General features: G+C 38.3%; 1 protein-coding gene across 4 annotated transcripts in view; it reads right to left on the bottom strand.

The window, feature by feature from the left end:
- Window positions 1-23,756, bottom strand: part of KANSL1 (KAT8 regulatory NSL complex subunit 1) — a 168,152-nt gene that overhangs the window by 15,205 nt on the left and 129,191 nt on the right. For all 4 annotated transcript variants that reach the window (XM_029211538.1, XM_029211541.1, XM_029211539.1 and 1 more), the window contains one exon: window positions 2,936-3,107. In XM_029211538.1, the coding sequence (XP_029067371.1) occupies window positions 2,936-3,107 (172 nt within the window). The remainder of the gene's footprint in view (window positions 1-2,935; window positions 3,108-23,756) is intronic.

Raw genomic sequence — 23,756 nt, forward strand, 5'->3', positions numbered from 1 at the left:
GTACACGTACACGTGTGTGTGTCAGAGAGAGGGGAGAGAAGGGGGAAAGGCAGGAGGGGGAAAAAGTGGTGGGGGAGACAAGACAGACACAGAGAAACGGCAGGCGGGAAAATGAAGACCACAGAGACCATAGAAAGGGGCCTCCTTCCTTTCCCCCTCATTTGCTACCTATAGTTGCTTGGAATGGAATGGAGTGGGGAAGTGTAAGGGCAGCAGTCAGATTTATAGATACGATGCAGTCAGAAGAACAGAAAGTGTTAATAGGGAATGGGTACCTCCTAGTAGAGATGCTGAATGATGGAACAGGAGACGCCAGGCAGGTGTTTCAGGCATATCTGATCGGGGGATGGGAGACAGAATTCACAACTATACATGGTAATACTGCTGACAAAGGAATGATCAACATATTTATCAACTGATACTCAATGAGTATGGAAGAGACCTTATCAGAATCAGATATAACTACAGGCTTCAGCCTTCTTTATTCAAATATGAGACCATACAATTCAATATTGTAATCCTGAGAGAGTAACTCAAGAAATGTTCCCAAATCATCCTGGTGTCTCTGTCTGTAGCTAGAGTCTGGAAACAGGTAGAAACCTGACTTCTCTTAATATCCTGGCTGGGGAGAAACATGAACTATAGTGAAAAGAAGGACAGGTATCAGATGACCTCGGTTTGAATTCTGGAGCCTTCTACATTAGCTATGTAGCCTGAGATAAACCACAACCTCTCTAAGCCTATTTCTTGATCTGTAAAACTGAAGTAACTTTATAAGATTACTGAGAGAAGCAAATGAAACAAGTATAAGAAAAGTGCTTGTAAACTATAAAACACTATATAAATATTATCTTAAGTTATATAAGTTATAATCCAAATGGCAAGAAAGGGTAAATGTCAATGACTCTGGAATCTGAAGTACAGAGGAGGATGCTGTAGTGTTTTCTACCCATCATGTTCTAAAGTTTATTTACTGCTCCGCCACTCCTGGCCTAAACCCCTGCCTAGCTTGCGATCCATATGTTTCAAGTTCTCTAAATATTTCCACTCTTACTAGAAGTCATGTGGCAGCAAGAATATTATACCATGCCTTTCTTACAGTTGAAGGGAGTCATGATAGTAGGGCTTGGAGTAGCTCAACAGATTTAGGTGACCAAGAAAGAATCCAGTCATTTGAAGAACAGATAAGGAATGAGGGGATTACAGTCATCTAATGTTTGATCAATTAGAAGATGGGATTCTCCAGGATAGTTTATCAGTAATGACTGTTTTTATAAATAAAGTTTTATTGAAACAGCCACACCCACTTGCTTATACACGGTCTACGACTGCTTTTGTACTATATGGGCAGAGTTGCCTAGTTACAACATAGACTAAACCTAGCCAGTATGATCCATAAAGCCTAAATTATTTAGTATCTGCCCTTTTATGAAAAAGATAATATACTACTGATGCTAGAAAAAACTTGGGTTTTCTTCTCATGCCAATAAGTAAATCTTACATCCCATATAATTCACATTCCCCAGACTCCTATTTTAGTTATCCTCCTTTCAAAAACTTGTACAGACTATCTGTAAGGTGCTATGAAGGACAGAGCAGGAAGAAAAACATGGTCCCTTATCCCGAGAGAACTTAAAATTTAACTAATGGAAAATAAGGTCATAAACAGCCATCATATAAGCCGTAACACATAGATAAAATAACACAGTGATTCAAGAGGGGCCAGATCATGAGATTATTTGCAAATCAGTGAAACAAATCCAGATTATGAAAACACTGGCTTCCTGTAGTCTATAGAACAGTTTTCAACATTTTTGCTCATGTACCCCCACCATTTGAAATGTAATTTTTTATTTTTTAAATTTAAAAATTTTTTTGGCCACACCGCGAGGCTTGTGGGATCTCAGTTCCCCAACCACGAATTGAACCCGGGCCCTGAGCAGTGAAAGCATGGAGTCCTAACCACTGGACCGCCAGGGAATTCCGAAATATAGTTTTTAATAAACTCATAAACTCAGGCAGTTGTAAAGGCTGTATTTTCTAGAATACTACATGCATTAAAGATATTTATTTATACCAACACCTCAGCATGTACATATATAATATTTACCTTAACTAAAAAAAATCTTTTACACCTACTTATTCAATCAGACTACAGTCACAGTAAAATCTAATTTCAGTTGTTAATTCTTTCTTTTTAAAACTTAAATACTGTACAGTTGACGTGCAATATGTTAGTTTCAGGTGTAAGTTATTAATTCTCTAAATATTTATTCTAAGGTGACAGAAAAGGCAGAGAATCTTGCCTCAAGTGATATACAAAAAAATAATGTACCTCTGTCTTCATTATTTTTTATTCAAAACTTTCTTTTACTTAATTCCCACAGGATTCTTCTTCAGGAGCCATGAACTCTGAAATGGTTCCTTTGGTGTCCCTACTGCCCAAGGTTTATACTCTGCGGGGCAAGACCCACAGCAAGACTCAATATGGGTAAGAGGAATGACTTTCATGTAGTGGGAGAAAAGCAATTATGAAAAGGGAGGTGGAAAAGGAAAATAGGCAGACATGGAGGCTTATCAGGTAGATCAACTTAGCAGCGCTGCCCATGCTGTTTTACATCATGGCACACATAGATAATACATTTTTTAAGACAGACTCTGTATAACAGACCAGGCTCCAAGCGTTGTGGCTGGAGGCAACTGTCCTAGCCTCACCATTTGAAGTGTTAGGGGAATTTCTCTCTTAGCAAGCTGCAATGTTTTAGTGGCACATTCCGGTCTGGGAGATCTATTTGCAAAATTCTAAGAGAAGACTTTGTTGACAGCAATACCTTGACAGTACCTGGGGGTTGTACCAGAATCTTGGCCGACTTTCTTTCACTTTGAACCCTTAAAGTCTCACGTATTAGACTTTATATTATGTAGACTTTCTTACCATCTGGAAATGCTAGAACCGGGTGAACACAAGAATCCAACTGGGAAAGGCGTTCCAACAGAGGGGCTTCATAGTGGATTTCTGGAGGCGTGGTGCTGGCACTGCCTGAGCCGCAGAGTGCACAGGAGGGGTTCACATCACAGCCAGAGCGCACTGTGCTGTTCCGGTGAACCTGTGAAAAGTCAGACAAAACTGACAATTCAGTGTCTGATAAAAACCCAGCTCCCCATTCAGTATCCCAAAGATTCAAAAGGCCCTCTCTAGGGACTTCCTTGGCAGTCCAGTGGTTAAGACTCCGTACTTCCAATGAAGGGGCGCACGGGTCCGATCCCTGGTCGGGGAACTAAGATCCTGCATGCCGTGCAGTGCGGCCGGAAACAAACAAAAAATCATTATGATGTACACCTGAAACTATATAATCTTATATGTCCATTATACCTCAATAAAATAAGAAATAAAAGTGACCTGCAAGCTAAAAAAAAAAAAAAAGGCCCTCTCTAGGTACATATATGACACCAAACAAAAAGTGTGACCAGTTTGTTAAAAGATTTCCATTTCTCCAACACATTAACCTTCAAAGTAATTAAGTAAACCTGCTTCTTCTCCAATGAAGACATCAAGTTATGTGAAGCCCTTAGGTGCTTACCAAGAACACTTTACAAAACCTGTATGTTTCTACCATCTACTAAGGTGAATAGCTGGCTCCAGATTTCTGGCTGGAACATGACTTTGCCCTCTTCAGCAACTTCATCCACCTAAGAGCCATACTAATGAATAACCAACCATACCTCTCCTGTTCTTTTCACATCTCCTGCTATAAAAAGACTTCCAGGTGGCCTGAAATGACACGGCAAATTTCCGTGGACTACACAGAACTCATTAGCTACTCTTTAACCTAGCCTAAAAATCTACTGTTATAAAGCTCATACTTAAGTAATGAAAATGAATTTGGGATGGTGAGTGTTCATACACACAGTCTTTGTGTTAGATTAACTCCAATGGGATAGAAATCATTTTCATTAAACTTCCTTTGTATACATGTTAGCAGGATAAGAAATACCTCTCCAGCTAAGTCCACAGTCAAAAATAATCACAGTTGGGCTTCCCTGGTGGCGCAGTGGTTGAGAGTCCGCCTGTCGATGCAGGGGACACGGGTTCGTGCCCCGGTCCAGGAGGATCCCACATGCCGCGGAGCGGCTGGGCCCGTGAGCCACGGCTGCTGAGCCTGCGCGTCCGGAGCCTGTGCTCCACAACGGGAGAGGCCACAAGAGTGAGAGGCCCGCGTACCGCAGAAAAAAAATCACAATCAAAAATAATCTAAGTCTTCAAAAGATTTAATTCTGTTAAAAACAAAATGGGATTTTTATGATTTTGTGCTTTGAGGAGAAAACTTCAGGTCATGCTGAATGCAGGATCCCTAGGTTCTTGTGTTAGGATGAACAAGTCTGGCATTTGCCAGATCATGACCACGAAAAAGTCATCTGGGTAGCATGCAGTCCTAGAAGAAGGGACTTGTCTGTGGAATGACACTATGACAAGGAATGCTAGGAGCAAGGGTAGTATCATAATAAAGACAAAAGGGTAGCATCAAAACTCTGTAACAACAACTGCGAGAGGTGCATTTAGTTTCACCACACCCAACTCTTGAAAGCTGTTTGCCTTCACAGACACGCACAGAAGAAAGATAAATATGAGAACAATGCGGTCTTTATCAACATTCCCCAACTGCCTCCTTCTTGCAGCGACATAGATGGGTGGCATTCAAAGAAGGCCCTGTGAAGGTTAGACTGGGCAACTTACGCTAAAGTAAAAGTATTCTAATAAGCTGCAATTGTAGATGCCTTTGAAAGGAAATTATACGAACTAAACACACACTTCCGTAGACATTAACTGGTACTGTTTTGGGAAAAAATACCTCTTGCAACCTATTTAACCAGGGCTGGCTTTCTGGGGGAGGTAACATTTTGAGGCAGAGAGAGAGAGGGGCCTACGATGGCAGGGACAAAAACCACAGACTGCACAGGAGATGAATGGGAGGATTTAGGTAATCAGAATCCAAAAATGGCACCATAAATTTAAACACTGACAAGATTATAAAAAATATAAAAATCAGAATAAGAAATCTTAAAAGGGAGGTATATTTTCTCCTCATAAATTAACCCATGACATCAATTAGCTCTCCAAGTGGGCAATGCACAGCATTCCATTTTATAGACTGGATGTAGAGTAAAAACGATATGGCAAGAGGAACAAACTAGGAGAAAGATTAAAATAAAAACTGAAATTACCAAAAGAAAAAATACATGCTAGAAACAGCAAATTTAAGAACTGCTCTTTGGGAGTTTTTTTTCTGCCTCTTCCCAAACCCACCTCAAGAATGGGTTAGATAGGAACAGAGCAATTAATTAGATAAACTGTAAGACTGGCCTAATAAAGAGAAAAAAGGAAAAAATGCAAACATATAAGAACTCCTCAAAAAAGTACTAGTTAATTGATAAACTGGATACAGGATACAATAGTGTAGACACATACACACAGCCAAGTTAAAATAAAAATAGTCTTGACATAATAATGTTATCCAAATAAAACACTAACATGTAGAGAGATGCAGAGAGAAGGAGGATAGAGGAATGTGCAAGAAACCACTGACATGGTTATGATGGTGGGGAGGAGATTAAGGAGAGCTTTCATTTTCCACATTATGCATTTCTATAATGCTTAAATGTTACAATTTTTATATTCCATCTAACTGGAGAATACAATACACATGCCTTAAATAAAGGTAGGGGCTCAGACTAGTCTTGTGTCCTCAGTGAAGTCTTTAAAAACACTGAAGAACAGATAATTTCTATTCAATTAAAATGGCTGGTGCTAGCATAAAGAAATTAGATTTGTAGGGCTTCCCTGGTGGCACAGTGGTTGAGAATCTGCCTGCCAATGCAGGGGACACGGGTTCGAGCCCTGGTCTGGGAAGATCCCACATGCCGCGGAGAAACTAGGCCTGTGAGCCACAACTACTGAGCCTGCGCGCCTGGAGCTTGTGCTCCACACGAGAGGCCGCAACAGTGAGAGGCCCGCGCACCGTGATGAAGAGTGGCCCCCACTCGCCGCAACTAGAGAAAGCCCTCGCACAGAAACCAAGACCCAACACAGCCATAAATAAATAAATTTTTTTTAAAATGAGTTTTCATCAGAATTTTTAAAAAAATTAGATTTCTTTACTCCTCTTAGAAAAACAGAATTGATTTAAAACCTGATAAAAAGTATGTGCACACATACTTACACACCAATCTTACTTTTGAATGAAAAACTGTGAAGTGTTAATAGAACCTAGACGTATATAAAAATATCTTAATTTATTAAGAGATAAATTTGGGGAATTTTTTTGAAGGACAGTTGGGGGAACTTTAAATATACACACACAGAATTAAGATGCCAAATTATACACATGTATTTATTTATTTGTTTATTTTTAAAACCACAAAAAAATAAAAACAACCTACCATGAGCAAGTGGGATTTATTCCTGGATATCAAAAGTATTTATTAGGACATCAATTAATACAATTTCACACTGCCCATTCAACATCTCCACTTAGATGTCTTAACAGGCATTCAGAGTTAGTGAGTTAACACTGAGCTCCTAACTCTTTCCAACTTCCAGTTGCTCAATCGTAAACCCTTGGACTCATCCTAAACTCCTTTATCATACCCCAAACCAATCATGAAATCCTACTGTCTCTGCCTTCTAAACGTATCCAGGATCTGACCACTTCATACCACCTCAACTGCAGTCACTATCTTTTCTCATATGGGTTTCTTAAATAGCCTCCAAACTGGTCTTCCTGCTTGTCCCTCCTTCCAGTTATTTGACACAGTAGTTGATGTAATCTTGTTTTACAACCTCAGTCAGACCATGCCAGTCCTCTGCTCAAAACCTTCCAATGGCTCAGCTCATGAGGAATAAAAGTCAAAGTTCTTGCACTGGTACACACAAAGCCCTATACCATCTGTCACTTCTATCCCCTCTCTGACTTCATTTCCTGCTTCTCTCCTAGCTCACGCTACCAGTTCCTCTGACTTCCTTGTTCCTTCCCCAAAATGATAGGCAAACTTCCTGATCACAGGCCCCTGCACTTGGCTCTTCTATTAGCTCCATAGTCATTCCCTCACCTCAGGTGTTTTTCTCAAGTGTCATCTTCCTAAAAATAACTTTTATTTAGAAACATACAAGTGACCAAAGAGTCTATCTATTCTTGACTATAACAACAATAAAAAAAAATACTGGAATAAGTTTAACTAGAAATTTTAAGCACAAAGCTTAAAGCTATTAATTATTAATATTCTACAAATTAATCCATAATCTTAAACTCAGTAGGTTTTTGGTACAGAAGAGAGAAGAGGCAAATGTAACTTAAATAAACTACAAACTGGAAGAATAAATGCCAAGGGGAAAAGTACCCAGAAATTTTCTGATAAGCAAAGGTAGACGGGAGTGATATGCCCTACCACATTTTAAAAGTTACAGTAATTTAAAAAAATATGCTACTGGTTAAGGAACAAAAAAATTAATTAAACAAAAAGAAAAAATAGACCAATATATATAACATGACAATTTAATGTTTAACACAGGCAATATTTCTAAATGAATTAACTAAAAAAAAGCGTCAGGGGGAGATGACTTTTCCAATAAATGAATCAGGGAAATCAAGGTCTAGGGGGTGGGAAGAAGTTGGATTCCTACTTCACATCAAAATAAATTCCAAAGGTATTAAAGATTTAAAGATAAAACAAACATGTTTAAACTGTAAAAGAAAAATTATGTGGCAACCTACAGTAGTTAAAAGTATGGGCAGGGCTTCCCTGGTGGCGCAGTGGTTGAAAGTCCGCCTGCTGATGCAGGGGACGCGGATTCGTGCCCCGGTCCGGGAGGATCCCACGCCACGGAGCTGCTGGGCCCGTGAGCCATGGCCGCTGAGCATGCGCGTCCGGAGCCTGTGCTCCGCGACGGGAGAGGCCACAACAGTAAGAGGCCCGCGTAACGCAAAAAAAAAAAAAAAAAAGTGTGGGCAATAGGGCCAGGCTGTCTGGGTTTGAGCCCTAACTCTGCTGCTTACTACCTGTATAACTTTAGACACGTTAAGTAATGGCTTCATCCATAATAACAGCTGCTTATCTGATAAGGCTGTTTTGAGAATAAATATCACCTGGAACAGTGTCTGGTCTCAACTCTGTTATTTTTGTAGTCATACAAAGTACACTGTCTTCACTTATAATAGGGGGTAAAAAAAAAAGACATCAACCATAAAGACCATCGATATCAAATTCTTGTTTCTTGTTAGCTGTATGACCTCCTCAAATTTACTCATCTGTTATTAAAGGATCAATAATGCCAATTTCATGGGATTGTGGGAAATGTAATATGATTTCTCAAACTATTAAAACACTACACAAATGCTAGCTAAATTAGTATATGTCAAGGTTTCTCAACAACAGCACTACTGACACTTTGAGCTGGATAATTTTTTTGTTGGGAGGAGATGTCCTGTGCACTGTAAATAAGTAGCAGCTTCCCAGACCTTTCTACTCATGGTGCAAGTAACACCTTCCTCCCCACCTTCTGTGACAACCAAAAATGACCACACTGTCAAATGTTTCTTGGGGGTGGGCAGGTGGGTCAAAGATCATTGAGAACCATGCGGCTCAAATTATGGTTATCCCTCCTAGTAAACTTCAACGCACAGGCTCCCATTAAATATTAATGGTGAGAGAGAAGAAAGGTCTCAAGACTACTGCAGTCAAAAGAACTCAACAGCAAAAAGGAAAAAAAAAAGAACAGCAAGCTTGAGGAGGCTTCCACTAATCAAAAATGACAATTTGAGCATAGAAAAGAATTTCAATGGCTTGAATAACTCAAATATGCTTAAGTCGATGACTTCATAATCATACACACCCCCCCTCCACAAAGACTTTATTGATTGCCCTTGGAAGATGGCAGGAAATCAACTTATTGTTTGAAAATTGGTAGATAAAGTAACATGAATCATGCTTCTTTCTGCACAACCTGTACTTAAGGGTAAACCAACAGTATAAAAGGGCATTTTTCTCTTACAGAATGCTCATATTTATCCTTTAGCCATAAACTAGAAAACCGGACAACACACAGCTTAAGACAGAAACAAATGAGGTAGCCTGTGACTGCCTTGGCTTTCTGCCTGGAGGCACACTGCAGACTGCACAGCAGGTGAGGGATTCTAAGCAGAGCGCGATGGTTTCACTGAGCTGAGGAAATACACTCCCAGAGACTGAAGTACAGAGGCTCAGGTGACTGGTAATTATGAGGCAGAATTCTTGAGAAGACGAAGCCATACAGAAAAAGAGCTCCAGAAATCTTCATGAGATTTCCTTGAGTGTTTGCTGAATACTAAGAAGCCCACGTACAGGGTGAAACTCCATCAGGTCAGGCAAAGAACAACGAAGGAGCTGTGAACTGAGCAGTTCCCCGAGCTCACACAACAGGGAGACTGCTCCATTGCGACCAGCCAAGTGGCACAGAGCATTTAAAAAAGACCCCAGAAGATCCTGATTTACTCGTGGAGTTAAAGTAGGCTACTCTACACTCTCCCTAGTAAAGGAAAAACTGAACCTCAAGTAACTTACCTGCCAACAAAACAAAGCCTCTTTAAAGGAAGAAAATACAATCCCTATACTTCAACCACGTAAAATTAAACGCCCAACATCCAAAAAAAACATTGTTAGATGTGCCAAGAGGCGAGAAAGTTATACAACAGGGATATAATCAGAAAAATGTAAGCCACTGGATAAATAACTGGAATAACCCAGTTTTCTCAACAAATAAATTGCAAGGAAAAGGGGTATGATGGATAGTTTATAGCAAACCAACACTCTTACTGAGAACCAGAAAGTCCAGATTAAAAAAAAAAAAAAAAAAAAAGGCAAACTCAACTTTAAGATACAAGAGAAATGCTAAAGCAGTGACACTATCAAGGAGTCAAGATTTCAGAGAGCGTGTAGGACCATGAAGTGTGGAGCTGCTTCTTCCTGTGGACAATGGGTGATTCTGAGTGATGCTTAGAATTTGGTGCCTTGGTAGAGGGTCACTTCTGGGGACAGAGAAATGAGCAGAGATTCTGATGCTTTTGTAGGTCTGAAGGGACAACTTTAGAGACCTGAAGAGCCAAATTCCCAGTGAAAAGGAAGGACAGGAAACTAAGAATGACACATGTCAGATACTCCTGCTCCCAAGGCATTTGGAAAATTCTGAAGCTGTGATGGGCAGGAGGCTAAGAAGCTAAGCAGAAAGCCTCTGGAAAGTAGAGAGATTCTGGCAGGCTCACTTTGATGAGGAGACTACAATTAGAGTCCAGGATACATGAGGGGGAAGGGCACTGGTCATCGAATCAGGCTCTCATCTGGAAATGGGAGTAAGAAACAAGGCTATGCCCTAAGAATGGACCAGAGAGAAACAAAGCCTTATCAAAACTGTGACCCAGGGGAAGGGTAAGATGGGACGAAGTGAGAGAGTGGCATGGACATATATATACACTACCAAACGTAAAACAGATAGCTAGTGGGAAGCTGCTGCATACCACAGGGAGATCAGCTCGGTGCTTTGTGACCACCTAGAGGGGTGGGATAGGGAGGGTGAGAGGGAGATGCAAGAGGGAGGAGATATGGGGATATATGTATAGCTGATTCACTTTGTTATAAAGCAGAAACTAACACATCATTGTAAAGCAATTATACTCCAATAAACAATACAAACAAAAAAACCTATAACCTAGCTGCAACTCAGCTCAGTGCCTAACTGCAGTCACGTTTTCAGCTCCCATTCTATATGCCTAGCAGGGGAAGGTGAATCTGTTCCAGGGAAAGAGAGCATCAGAGCTGCGAAAATCTTTTAAATATATAATATCCAACACTGACTCAAAACGAATTTGGCATCGTTATTAGACACACCAGAAGTGTGGATAAGAGAACCGGTAGATAGATTAATTGAGGAACAGAGGAAAAAAATAACAGGGAAATACAGAACAGAATGTACATGCCCGGTGATCAAATCCAACATACTTGTAATCAGAGGTCCATAAGGAGAGGAGAAGACAGAGAATATGGCAAGGGCAATGTTTGAAGAAATAATGGTTCAGTTTGTGCTAAAAATGATTAAAGACACTAATCCACAGACTTAAGAAACTGCAAAACCCAAGCTAAATGAAAACATAAAGAAAACAACATCCAAGCACACCATAAACCTGTTTAAATTGCAAGGAAAAAAATAAAGGGGAAGCCTATAAAATCAGACTTAAAAGACTTACTGGAATGTATGGACTTTATCTGTATCTTGATTCAAACAAACTTTAAAAATCATTTATGGAGTCTGGGTAATCTGAACAGAGGAGTCTCTGGTAACTGTAGGAATCACTGTTAAAGTCGAAAGCATTACCAGTGGCAAAAATCACCGACAATACTGAAGATGGTACTACCTGATTCAACCTTAAAATAGCCTAAACCTGCAATATGCAGAACTGTTAACAACAGTAGATTCTTTGACTTTGGTAAATATTTCTTGGAAAGTAGACCCCCAAGGAACTTGTCTAAGATGATAATGAAAAAGGTAGAGATTCTGAAATTTGTGCCAAAACACTCATGGCTCACTTGGTATATAATAGTAAAAAATGAACTGTGGAATGGTTAAGCAAACCATGGCATCACTTCTTATGTGGCATCTAAAATGCCAAGTACACTGATATTAAGTATGTATATGCAACATAAAAATCAAGTGTATGTGCACAGCAATTAAAACAATCAATGCAAATACATAAGATAATGAAAGAAAATGTACAATCATTTGACTGACCTTTTTTTTGTTTTTACTTGTTTTATTTCATTATTATTATTTTTTTGGCTGCACCGTGCAGCATGCAGGATCTTAGTTCCCTGACCAGGGATTGAACCCATGCCCCCTGCACTGGGAGCACAGAGTCTTAATCACTGGACTGCCAGGGAAGTCGCTGACTGACCTTTTATTAGTTTATTTCCCTATAAACTTATTCAGACTATGTTTGAAAACAAAATGGGATCAGTAAATCAATGTTGCAAATAAAGTTTCTGTATTTTATATTTACTTTGGCATACTTAATTAAAAACATCTACTTCATCTACTCATAATTTTAGAATGAGATTTTAAGAAATGGAAAACGTTGATGGTTAAAGCTTTCATTTTAAAATTTAAATTTCAGTATTGCCAAGTGTCCAAACATCACCTACAAAGAGATTACAGAGCAGGAAGCAGATGTTCTGAAATGCTTCTCTTGGAATCATAGTAATTCATGAGCATTCTTCATCAGTATTACTTTACCAAGGTTTCCTTGCCAAATAAGTTGGGGAAACAAAAGATTTTCTTTTAAACAAAAGGCTTCTAAGTCTTTAACGTCTTTTATGAATCTCTGAGTGGAGCATATATGGCATGAAGTGCTCTCCAAATTGATTCACCCATCACATTACACTGGTGGCAGATACTGCAAATTATCTAAGAGCTCATCACTACTTTGAAATCATGACAGTTACTATACCTGCTGCTAAATCCTGTTATTTAGTTCATTAATAAAGCAATTAATATACCACAAGTTTATATTTTAACAACTGTTTCAACATACTTAGTTTCCCCTATAATCCAATGTCTTTTACGCATTAAAAAAGTGTGGGATTTCCCTGGTGGTTAAGAATCCGCCTGCCAACGCAGGGGACACAGGTTTGTTCCCTGGTCCAGGAAGACCCCACATGCTGTGGAGCAACTAAGCCCGTGAGCCACAACTACTGAGCCTGCGCCCTAGAGCCCGCGAGCCACAACTACTGAGCCTGTGTGCCACAATTACTGAAGCCCGCGCACCTAGAGCCCGTGCTCCGCAACAAGAAGCTGCCGCAATGAGAAGCCCACACACTGCAACAAAGAGTAGCCCCTGCTCGCTGCAACTAGAGAAAGGTCACGTGCAACGAGGACCCAATGCAGCCAAAAGTTAAAAAAACAAAAACAAAACACTATTCTGAGGAGTCCACAGACATGATCACTTTGCCAAAGGCCTGAATCAGGAGTAAGAAACTGCAAGATGTGGGCTTCCCTGGTGGTGCAGGGTTTGGGAATCTGCCTGCCAATGCAGGAGACATGGGTTTGAGCCCTGGTCCGGGAAGATCACAAATGCCGTGGAGCAACTAAGCCCATGCACCACAACTACTGAAGCCTACACATCTAGAGCCCGTGCTCCACAACAAGAGAAGCCACCACAATGAAAAGCGTGCACACCGCAACGAAGAGTAGCCCCCGCTCACAGCAACTAGAGAAAGCCCGTGCGCAGCAACAAAGACCCAACACAGCCATTAATTAATTAATTTTAAAAAAGAAATTGCAAGATGCAAGAATCAGAAAAAGAATGCAAAGCCAAGGCTGGTCTTGGTCAACCACCCAGCGAAGTGGCAAGGAAGTTTAACACCTACTCCAGGACTTTTGTGGAAAAAGCCAACAGGGAGAAAGTGAAAGCCCCCTCCTGATCCATGTTCATGTAAGAGGTCCAAATTCATACTACCTGTTTATGTGCAGGGATCTTAAGCTAAGAATCTGCCATTCCAAATTCACCCAGATTCCTGAAGTCTCTTCAGAAGCTAACGGAAAACTGTGCTTTAAGGACACTTTCATAGTCCAGGGATCACAAGACTCCTAAAGAAAGCATGCCTCCCTCACCCTGGACCCAGATAAGCTCACCATGAAAGGTACTGTAAATCATAAAAGAACACAGACTGCTATGAGGCAGTCAGTACATGCAAAAATGGGAAGAAGTGGCCCTGGGCAAGCTAGAAATAGAACAATTAGAAAACAACTTTAAAATAAGTATATTAAAATTTTTCATAGTGATAATGGCAGGAATATATGTTATGAAACAGGAACAGGATGAAAAAAAGAGGATGTTTCTAAAAGTAACAAATTCTGAAAAAAAAAGTACACATTGAAATAAAAAACCCAATTGACAGGTTTACCAATAAACTAAACACAGCTGGAGAAAAAACTGATAAAGAGGAGGAACAGTCAGAGAAGAGACTACATGAAATAAAGCATAGGAAGAGATATGAAATTGCAAAGTATAAAAAGAAAGGAAGCAATATGGAGGAGAGAATGAGATCAACAACAATCGACAAACATTCTATATTTAAAAAGAGAATAAAAAAGGAAAAATTGGAAGAAATAATGACTAGAAAATTTTCAAAACTCAAGACGAACAAGAACTCTCAGAATGAGGGTGCACACCAAGACCAAGTGGCTAAAAACTAATTCATACATCTAACTATGTCCCTTGATACTGTGAAACATAAAAACAAAACCAGAAGTAAGGGGTTGGGGTAAAGATTTAAGTTACCAGAGAGAAGATACAGATAATCTATAAAGAAATGACACTTAAACTGACATCAGAATTTTCAACAACAATAAATATTGGAAGGCAATGAAATTATCTTCAAAGTGCTAAATATAAATTTACATGCAGCTAAGTCATCATGCAAGAACAAAGGCAATATATAACTGTGTGTGTATTCACAAATACACATATATACACATTTCACACATGAATGTAATTCTGTATGTTTTTAATTTATAAGGACTTTACAACTTATACCATTGTTAGAAGGCTACTAAATGTATTCAGCAAGAATTGAGTGGGATGCAAGAAGCAACACTGAACAGGAATGGCAAAAGTATTGGTAAATGTAAATGAGCATAAACCTAAAAATGGCTAATTTGGGAGGGATTTAAAAACAAGGTAACTAAAATAATAAAAATAAATTACAGATAATGGGTAGGAAAGACTGGAGTTTTACTTTTTTATTTATTTTTACAATTTTATTTATTTATGGCTTGCTGGGTCTTCATTGCTGCACGTGAGCTTTCTCTAGTTGCAGAGAGCAGGGGCTACTCTTCAGTGTGGTACGTGGGCTTCTCATTGGGGTGGCTCCTCTTGTTGCAGAGCACAGGCTCCAGGCGCATTGGCTCAGTAGCTGCAGTGCACAGGTTCTAGGGCGTGTGGGCTTCAGTAGTCGTAGTGCACAGGCTCTAGAGAGCAGGCTCAGCAGTTGTGGTGAACGGGCTTAGCTGTTCCGCAGTATGTGGGATCTTCCTGGACCAGGGATCGAACCCATGTCCCCTACACTGGCAGGTAGATTCTTAACCACTTTGTCACCAAGGAAGTCCCAAGGCTGGAGTTTTATAAAGAGGCATTCTAAAGTCCTACTGTTCCCAAAGCAGACAGAGATGAGAAGAACTTTCAACTAACCCAACAGACAGCAGAAAGGCATAAAAACAAGGCAAAGAAAAGGCAAGGATTAAAAAAAAATTAAGAGAAATTACTGATTCCAAACATGATAGTAATCAGAGTTAATATAAATGGATTTAAATCACCTCTTTAAAACACATCAAAACAAACTGACACAGAAAAACTGAAAACAAAGAGATGGAAAAGGATGTATCTAGCAAGTACTTACCAAAGAAACCCATTTAAAGTAAAATTAATAGAGACCAAAAGGGAAACAACATAATGATGAAAGGAATGAAGATGAAGAAGAAATAATAATCATTAACTACGATGTACCTAAGCAGTCGCCCTGGAACTATATGAACATATATGAATTTAAAAAACAAAAAGAAAAAAAGAAATGGGGGTGAGGTTGGGGAAATGAGAGAGGCAGTTTAACGGTATAAATTGACTACTAGTAGACAAGTCCTCGAGATCTAATACAGAGTACAGTGGTTATAGACAATGCCACTGTATTATAAACAACAAATGTGCTATGAGACTAAATCTTAATTATTCTCACCACAAAAAAGAAACGGTAACTATGTGAAGATAGAGGTGTATAACCTAAGGCTGCAATGGCAATCAAACTGTAACTTAAACTTACACAATGCACATATCAAACATATTCCAAAAAAAAAAAAATAGGAAGCAGACCAAAGGATATAGAAGATATGAACACAATAAGCCCAAGATGTGAGTTAAATTTAGAACCCTGAAGTCAACAAACAGGATATGGATACACTCACACCCACACAAATACTGTCTTTTTAGGAAATGTGGATTATCTACAAATGCTGAACTAAAATTTTGTACATCAACATGGAGATCTTGAAAACACAACAGTAAATTAAAACACACACATACACCTCCCAAAAACACACACCAAAAAACCAAACCCAAGTTGCAGAATACGTACAATGATAGCATTTATATAAACTTTAAATAAACAATACTGCATTTTGTGCTCTTGCACACATATATGTGTAGTAAAGGTCTCAGAACCTGAACTAGGAGTATACACAAATTCATAATAGTGGTTAGCTCTGGGGAAGAAAGCACGTAAAGGAGATGGAAGAAAATAAAAGGAGCACTAGTTATCTATAATTTTCTTTTAATATTAAAAAAACACATGAAGTAAAAAAAATTTTGAATATTAACATTTAGGTTGGTACATACATCGATTTTTGTTACATCATCCTTTATACTTCACAGAATTAAAAAAATCAGGGGAGGAGACAGGTAAACCTATAATTTTTTCTATATACAGAGAACTTAAGTTCTTCACACAATAAATTCAATGGTATAGAAGAGCCCCAGAAAACTGGCAGTGGGAGTAAAAGAAAGTCCAACTATTTCAGAGAAAAGGTGTATTAAGTCTGAAAGTTGCTGAAACCCAGGAACTGAATTGGGAACAGCGCCTATCAATCTGTCTTCTAGATTTAGAAGTGAGAAAAGGGTTCAACCATCATATGAGCAGCAGAGAGAAGGACCGACAACTAGTGTACTGAGAATAGTGTCCCCTCCCCAGATCCTACCTCAAAATTCATGCCTACCCAGAACCACAGAATGTGACTGTAGTTGTAAATAGGGTCTTTGCAGATGCAATTAGTTTAATATGAAGCACTACTGGATTAGGGTAAGCCTTGAATCCAATGACTGGTGTCCTTATAAGACCATGTGAAAACACAGACACACAGGGAAGGTGATCGTGTGAAGATGGAGGTAGAAATAGGAATTATGCTACTACAAGCCAAGGACTACTAAGGTTGCTTGCAGGAAGTGGCAAGGAAGGATTCTTCCCTAGAGCCTTCCGAGGCCAGCAAGGGCTGACAAACTTGATTTCAATGTCAAGACTTCTAGCCTCCAGGACTTTGACAGGAAACTAACTCAGTCAGCTACTAAGTTTTTCCTAGTGATAAATACAAAGTGTAGATAGATCAACTTAGTTTTTAAGAATGACAAAAGGAAAAAACAAACAAAACCCTCAGCATGGGAACTAAAGTAGAACACTGTAGAACAAAGGAAAAGAAAGCAAATCTGGGAAATTCAGAAAAAACATGTTTTGGAAAACTATCTATAAAACAAGTTCAATAAAACAATTAATGAAAACTTTTGGCATCCCTAATAGAGTAAGAGATAACATAGCCTCTACTATGAAGTAACAGAGTAAAGTGAAAGGACAAGATGACATAAAAAGTAAATATAAAATCTAAAAAGAAAATATTAACCCAAGGTAGCACAACTAAAACCTACACAAGGGCTTCCCTGGTGGCACAGTGGTTGAGAGTCCGCCTGCCGATGCAGGGGACATGGGTTCGTGCCCCGGTCCAGGAAGATCCCACATGCTGTGGAGCGGCTGGGCCCGTGAGCCATGGCTGCTGAGCCTGCGTGTGCGGAGCCTCCGCAACGGGAGAGGCCCGCTTACCGCAAAACAAACAAACAAACAAAAAAAACTACACAAAAGGAACTATAGGTTAGAACTGATGATACAGAAAATCAAAACAGGATGTGGACAACAAACTTAGCTGTTTTATTCCTTTGCACTATGGGAGAACCAAAGGGATAAAAACAGTGAGAGAAAAGTTAACAGCTAGCTCACATCTGAATAGCTATTATGTGTATTCAAAATGTGCCCGTCACTTCCTGTATCTAATTTAATGATCACAGCAATGCTGTGGAGCAGGTAGTAACAGCTAGATAAAAAGGACAGGAAACAATAACACACAGATAATTGGTATACTTAAAAACAGGCAACTACAAACTTAAGGGAATCAAAAACCAAAGCTACTATTGAAGAAAACTTGACAGTGCTACATAAAATACTCTGAAGCACTGTCCCGTGCAGTTTTGCAATGGTAAAAAAGTTCTGTATTAGTGCAACTAAATATGGTAGCCACTAGCCATAAGACTACTCAACCCTTGAAATGTGGCTGGTATGAGTGAGGTACTGAACTTTTTATCCTAATTTTAAATAGGTATGTGTGGATAGTGGCTACCATCCTGGACAGCACAGAGTAGAACCATTTACCAATATAAAGGAAAGAAACACAGACTGGCCAAAACAAAACAGAATAAACAACTGCTCTCCTCCCCCAACCAAAAGACAGTGGAACAGAGTTTTAAGGGACAGAGGTTATGATCTAAGAACTTGAAACACAGTCAAACTGTTGCTCAAATCACTGAAAAACCACAAATGCAAATTAAAAACTCAATGAACGGGCAAATAAAGATATAAAAAGGACTGTCAACAAACAATGAAATGTTATAACCAAAATAAGCCTTTAAGTCTACTTTCAAAACTGAATATAAAATTAAAAACTATTCTCTATTTAATAAAATCCCCATTAAAATAAGACTTTTAGGAGATTACAAAAAAAAAAAAAAAACAACCCCAAACCCTGAATCTTTTATGCTGTTTCAAAAAGCATACAGAAAACAAAATGTTAAAACTAAATGGATGAGAAATCACATACACTAAATATTAATATCAAGAAAAGTAGAACTGTAAGGCAAGAACAACTACTGGAGACAGGAGCCGCAGTCACAAAGAAGATATAAATATATAAAACTGTACTACACACCAATGAAAGTTTTTTTTTAAAAAAATCAACACAATAGACCACAAATATAAGCAGAAACTATAAGAACATCATTTTGATCAAAATGCTATAAAAATCAGTAATTAATAACAAAGGCTTAAAAAGAAAAACCGTTTAGAATCTAAAAACTCAATTCTTAACTCTTGGGAAAAGAACTTAAAAACTCAAAAGCAACTTACAAATAGCAAAAAAAAAAACCCCACTTCCTTCACACAACAAAGGCTATGGAATGCTATCCAAAAATACACTCAGAAGAAAATTCAAAAAGTTAAATGCTTCTGTTATTATGTAACAAAGAACAGAAAATAAATTAACCGAGCATTTGAATAAAGGCAGAGAGGGGGGAAAAACAAGACCACAGGAAGGAGTTAACAGCAAAGAACTGATCTTTGAAATGACCAATAAAATAGAAAAACTGCTGACAAGGTTGATCAAGAAAGAAAAGACAAATATAATGAAGACTGAGAAATGGATATTAACTCCTGATACAGGGATTTAAAAAGAACGCTTATTAAAATTCTGTATGAGTAAATTTGAAAATATGTAACTGATGGAAAATTTTCTACAGAACAGATGCCAATCTCAGATGCTTTTACCTTGAGTTCTAACAAATTTTAAACAAACTGATCCTTCCTTTAAACTTTTCCAGAGCACGGCAAATGATACTCTATGTGTCCCAATTCATTTTCAGTTGTCCTACATCAAAATTAGTAGTGACCTTCTAAAAGTATTGCCATTCAAACCAGAAATGAGATGTCTCACTACGACCAATTATTTCTTAACACTGTTCTGAAAGTGAATCCAGACAAGGAAAAGGAGTAAGTATATAAAGAGGTGTCAAACTGCTTGCTGATGACAGAAAGCCAACCTAGAAAATTAAAAACAAACAACCAAAACAATGTTAAGAGTTCAGAAAAGTGTTCAATTACAAAATAAATACCCAGAAACCAACTCATAAAATAACACTAACAAAAAAGATCTCATTCACATGACCAAAATATCAAGAATGTAGATAACATGTATGAAGAGATAAAATACTGGGATAAAAGAGGAATTCTGTGTTCCCTTAACTGGGATAAAAGAGGAATTCTGTGTTCCCTAAATACTGTAATGGCATTAATTCTCTCTGAAGGAATTCCCATTAAAAACCCAATGCAGCAGAAGCAAGAAGAACTACAATCCTGCAGCCTGTGGAACAAAAACCACTTTCACAGAAAGGCAGACAAGATGAAAAGGCAGAGGGCTACGTACCAAATGAAGGAACAAGATAAAACCCCAGAAAAACAACTAAATGAAGTGGAGATAGGCAACCTTCCAGAAAAAGAATTCAGAAGATGCAAGAAACGTTTAACAAAAACTTAGAAGAATTAAAGAACAAATAAACAATACAGTAACTGAACAATACAATAACTGAATTGAAAAATATACTAGAAGGAACCAATAGCAGGATAACTGAGGCAGAAGAACAGGTAAGTGACCTGGAAGACAGAATGGTAGAATTCACTGCTCCAGAACAGAATAAAGAAAAAAGAATGAAAAGAAATGAAGACAGCCTAAGAGACCTCTGGGACAACATTAAACACAGCAACATTCACATTATAGGGGTCCCAGAAGGAGAAGAGAGAAAGGACCTGAGAAAATATCTGAAGAGATTATAGTTGAAAACTTCCCTAATATGGGAAAGGAAATAGCCACCCAAGTCCAGGAAGTGCAGAGAGTCCCATACAGAATAAACCCAAGGAGAAACATGCTGAGACACATAGTAATCAAACTGGCAAAAATTAAAGACAAAGAAAAATTACTGAAAGCAGCAACGGAAAAGTGACAAATAACATACAAGGGAACTCCCATAAGGTTAAGAACTGATTTCTCAGCAGAAACTCTACAAGCCAGAAGGGACTGGCATGAAAGGGAAGAAAGAACCTACAACCAAGATCACTCTACCCGGCAAGGATCTCATTCAGATTCGATGGAGAAATCAAAAGCTTTACAGACAAGCAAACGCTAAGAGAATTCAGCACCACCAAACCAGCTCTACAACAAATGCTAAAGGAACTTCTCTAAGTGGGAAACACAACAGAAGAAAAGGACCTACAAAAACAAACCCAAAACAATTAAGAAAATGGTAATAGGAACATACATATTGATAATTATCTTAAACATGAATGGATTAAATGCTCCAACCAAAAGACACAGGCTTGCTGAATGGATACAAAAACAAGACCCATATATATGCTGTCTACAAGAGACCCACTTCAGACCTAGGAACACATACAGACTGAAAGTGAGGGGATGGAACAAGACATTCCATACAAATGGAAATCAAAAGAAAGCTGGAGTAGCAATAATCATATCAGATAAAATGGACTTTAAAGAATGTTACAAGAGACAAGGACACTAATGATCAAGGGATCAATCCAAGAAGAAGATATAACAATTATAAATATATATGCACCCAACATAGGAGCACCTCAATACATAAGGCAACTGCTAACAGCTATAAAAGAGGAAATCGACAGTAACACAATAACAGTGGGGGACTTGAACACCTCACTTACACCAATGGACAGATCATTCAAACAGAAAATTAATAAGGAAACACAAGCTTTAAATGACACAATAGACCAGATAGATTTAATTGATATTTATAGGACATTCCATGCAAAAACAGCAGATTACTCTTTCAAGTGCGCACGGAATATCCTCCAGGGTAGGTCACATCTTGGGTCACAAATAAAGTCTCATTAAATTTAAGAAAACTGAAATCATATCAAGCATCCTTTCTGACCACAATGCTATGAGATTAGAAATCAATTACAGGGAAAAAAAAGTAAAATACACAAACACATGGAGGCTAAACAATACGTTACTAAATAACCAAGAGATCACTGAAGAAATCAAAAAATACCTAGAGACAAATGACAATGAAAACACAACAATCCAAAACCCATGGGATGCAGCAAAAGCAGTTCTAAGAGGGAAGTTTATAGCTACACAAGCCTACCTCATGAAACAAGAAAAATCTCAAATAAACAATCCAACCTTACACCTAAAGGAACTAAAGAAAGAAGAACAAACAAAACCCAAAGTTAGCAGAAGGAAAGAAATCATAAAGATCAGAGCAGAAATAAATGAAATAGAAACAAAGAAAACAATAGCAAAGATCAATAAAACTAAAAGCTGGTTCTTTGATAAACAAAATTCATAAACCATTAGCCAGACTCATCAAGAAAAAGAGGGAGAGGACTCAAATCAATAAAATTAGAAATGAAAAAGGGGAAGTTACAACAGACACTGCAGAAATACAAAGCATCCTAAGAGACTACTACAAGCAACTGTATGCCAATAAAATGGGACAACCTGGAAGAAATGGACAAATTCTTAGAAAGGTATAACCTTCCAGAACTGAACCAGGAAGAAACAGAAAATATGAACAGACCAGTCACAAGTAAGGAAACTGAAACTGTGATTAAAAATCTTCCAACAAACAAAAGTCCAGGACCAGATGGCTTCACGGGTGAATTCTATCAAACATTTAGAGAAGAGCTAACACCCAACCCTTCTCAAACTCTCCCAAAAAATTGCAGAGGAAGGAACACTCCCAAACTCATTCTATGAGGCCACCATCACCCTGATACCAAAACCAGACAGAGATACTACAAAAAAAGAAAATTACAGACCAATATCACTGATGAATACAGATGCAAAAATCCTCAACAAAATACTAGCAAACAGAATCCAACAACACATTAAAAGGATCGTCACCATGATCAAGTGGGATTTATCCCAGGGATGCAAGGATTCTTCAATATATGCAAATCAATGTGATACACCATATTAACAAACTGCAGAATAAAAACCATATGATCATCTCAATAGATGCAGAGAAAACTTTTGACAAAATTCAACACCCATTTATGATAAGAAAAAAAACCTCCAGAAAGTGGGCATAGAGGGAACTTACCTCAACATAATAAAGGCCATATACAACAAACCCACAGCAAACATCACTGTCAATGGTGAAAACCTGAAAGCATTTCCTCTAAGATCAGGAACGAGACAAGGATGTCCACTCTCACCACTATTATTCAACATAGTTTTGGAAGTCCTAGCCACGGCAATCAGAGAAGAAAAAGAAATAAAAGGAATACAAATTGGAAAGAACAAGTAAAACTGTCACTGTTTGCAGATGACATGATACTATACATAGAGAATCCTAAAGATGTTACCAGAAAACTACTAGAGCCAATCAATGAATTTGGTAAAGCTGCAGAATACAAAATTAATGCACAGAAATCTCTTGCATTTCTATACAGTAATGATGAAAAATCTGAAAGAGAAATTAAGGAAACACTCTCATTTACCATTGCAACAAAAAGAATAAAATACCTAGGAATAAACTACCTAGGGAGACAAAAGGCCTGTATGCAGAAATCTATAAGACACTGATGAAAGAAATTAAAGATGATACCAACAGATGGAGAGATATACCATGTTCTTGGATTGGAAGCATCAATATTGTGAAAATGACTATACTACCCCAAGCAATCTACAGATTCAATGCAATCCCTATCAAACTACCAATGGCATTTTTTACAGAACTAGAACAAAAAATCTTATAATTTGTATGGAGACACAGAAGACCCCGAATAGCCAAAGCAGTCTTGAGGGAAAAAAACAGAGCTGGAGAAATCAGACTCCCTGACTTCAGACTATACTACAAAGCTACAGTAATCAAGACAATATGGTACTGGCACAAAAACAGAAATATAGATCAATGGAACAAGATAGAAAGCCCAGAGATAAACCCACGCACCTAAGGTCAACTAATCTATGACAAAGGAGGCAAAGATATACAACAGAGAAC

The sequence above is a fragment of the Monodon monoceros genome, unplaced genomic scaffold (genome assembly GCF_005190385.1).
Source record: "Monodon monoceros isolate NGI ecotype Baffin Bay Population unplaced genomic scaffold, NGI_Narwhal_1 Super_Scaffold_9, whole genome shotgun sequence".
Lineage (NCBI taxonomy): Eukaryota > Metazoa > Chordata > Mammalia > Artiodactyla > Monodontidae > Monodon > Monodon monoceros.